At 38.6% G+C, this 1,859-nt stretch overlaps 1 protein-coding gene across 1 annotated transcript in view; it reads right to left on the reverse strand.

The window, feature by feature from the left end:
- Positions 1-236: 236 nt before the first annotated feature.
- The window catches only part of LOC107579730 (unconventional myosin-Ih-like), a gene marked incomplete at its 5' end in the record, with an annotated part of 1,884 nt that continues 261 nt past the window's right edge, over positions 237-1,859 (reverse strand). The window contains 5 exons of the mRNA XM_016265527.1: positions 237-365; positions 449-628; positions 707-787; positions 915-1,113; positions 1,456-1,571. Coding sequence (XP_016121013.1) covers positions 237-365; positions 449-628; positions 707-787; positions 915-1,113; positions 1,456-1,571 — 705 coding nt within the window. The remainder of the gene's footprint in view (positions 366-448; positions 629-706; positions 788-914; positions 1,114-1,455; positions 1,572-1,859) is intronic.

Raw genomic sequence — 1,859 nt, forward strand, 5'->3', positions numbered from 1 at the left:
AAGTGTCGGTGGAAAGTACCTTTGACAGCCAGTGTACTTCCGCACTGCTGTATAATGTGGCATAACCATGGGCACTGGCCTCAAAGTGAACATTGCCGAGATGAAGGACACTGGCAATAATTGCAAACAGATGCTAAAAAAGACCAAACATATTAAACAATGACTTCTCTTTCTAAAAAGCAGCCTTCTACACTGACCCAGTCATCCAAGTGGACAAAAACTATAATTAACATGCTCTAACTCCAATCAATCTGAGAGCGTCTTACCTCTATATCCTTTTCACTAAACTCAATGATAGTAAGAGCTTTCTGTACGGTTTTCCAGTCACTCTTGTCATTGATGGAGCTCACTTTGGCACATTCTCCCTGTCCAGAAAATCGATTTTGAACAATAAAATGAATATGCTTTATGGCTCCGACATGTCAATGCATCTATCTGCGCTTCTCACCTGAATAAGATATCGATATTTCTGACAGTTTCGCTCCAAGCCAAGCCAGCGGAGAAGCTCATCCTCCCCTCCCTCAACTAACTGATAGAAGATGTGGAAGTTCCTTTCTCCACGATTTTGGTGGACCACCCTTGACTTCTCCAGTAAGTAGCTTAAGATGTGGCCACCAACTGCTGCTCCCTGAAAGAAAAAAAGCATTTGTTTACATTTGTAATCAATGCTGTCCGTTCTTCTACTTCTGTTTAAATCTGACTTTACCTGATGGTCAAACTGTATGTCCATGTACTTTCCAAATCGACTCGAGTTGTCATTTTTCAGGGTTTTGGCATTTCCAAAAGCCTGTAGATAAAAAACGCTCAGCATCAATATTCTTTTACATGATACTATGCTACACTTTGAGCATGTGCATTCAGAATATACCAAAGTTTTCAATGGCTCATTTCAGACAAAAAGCTTGAATTCTGACCTCCAGCACTGGATTGGAAAGAAGGAGCCGATCTCTCACATTGTCCAAGAGTCTAGTGCTGGGACAGCACACTGCATAAAACTGCAGGACTGTCTTAGAGGCCTCCGTCTTGCCAGCACCACTTTCACCAGAAATGAGGATGAAGTGGTTGTTGGTTTCACTAATCATTGTCCGGTAAACATTGTCAGCAAGAGCAAAGCTGAGAGGTCAGAAAAATAACTCTTAAACTACATGTAAAATAAACAACGTATCAATATCAATGTTCTTTAAAAAAAGAATATATGTATACAGTGTATACAGTGCTCTTCAAAGGTTTTGGGTCAGTACGATTTTTTTATGTTTTTGAAAGGTCTCTTATGCTCACAAAGTCAGAATTTTTTGAAAAATACAAAAAAAACAGTAATATTATGAAATATTATAATAATGACCCCAGACTTTTGAACGACGGTGTATTTTTCCTGTGTATAGTCAAGTCAGGTCAAGTCACCATTATTTATATAGAGCTTTTTACAATGCAGATTGTGTATATATGCAAACTTACATATGAGGAGGCAGCTCAAAAAAGTTGACCCCCATATAAATGTCCATTTGTTTCTTGGTATAGATACCCAACTCCTTATATGGATTAACTGACACCAGGAGGGTCCCAATGTAGGTCTAACAGAATTAAGAAAGATTTCAGAAAAAGTTCAAAGCCAGTATTTTGCCTCAACAGAGTACTGAGTTACAAATATGAACTATCATGGGTTAAAGAAGGATCATAAGAAAATATGACTGTCTCAGCAGTTTCATTTAGGAGGTTGTTTATCCTTGTAAGTTACCCTTGATAACCTTACACAGAGAATACCTCTGTGCTGAATCATCAGCAAAGTGAGTTTCCAGTCGCTGCGATAAGGCAAATTAGATGTATAGAGAACATTTTCACTTAGTAGACTGTGTGCATTG

The sequence above is a fragment of the Sinocyclocheilus grahami genome, unplaced genomic scaffold (assembly GCF_001515645.1).
Source record: "Sinocyclocheilus grahami isolate Dianchi unplaced genomic scaffold, SAMN03320097.WGS_v1.1 scaffold19701.1, whole genome shotgun sequence".
Classification (NCBI taxonomy): domain Eukaryota; kingdom Metazoa; phylum Chordata; class Actinopteri; order Cypriniformes; family Cyprinidae; genus Sinocyclocheilus; species Sinocyclocheilus grahami.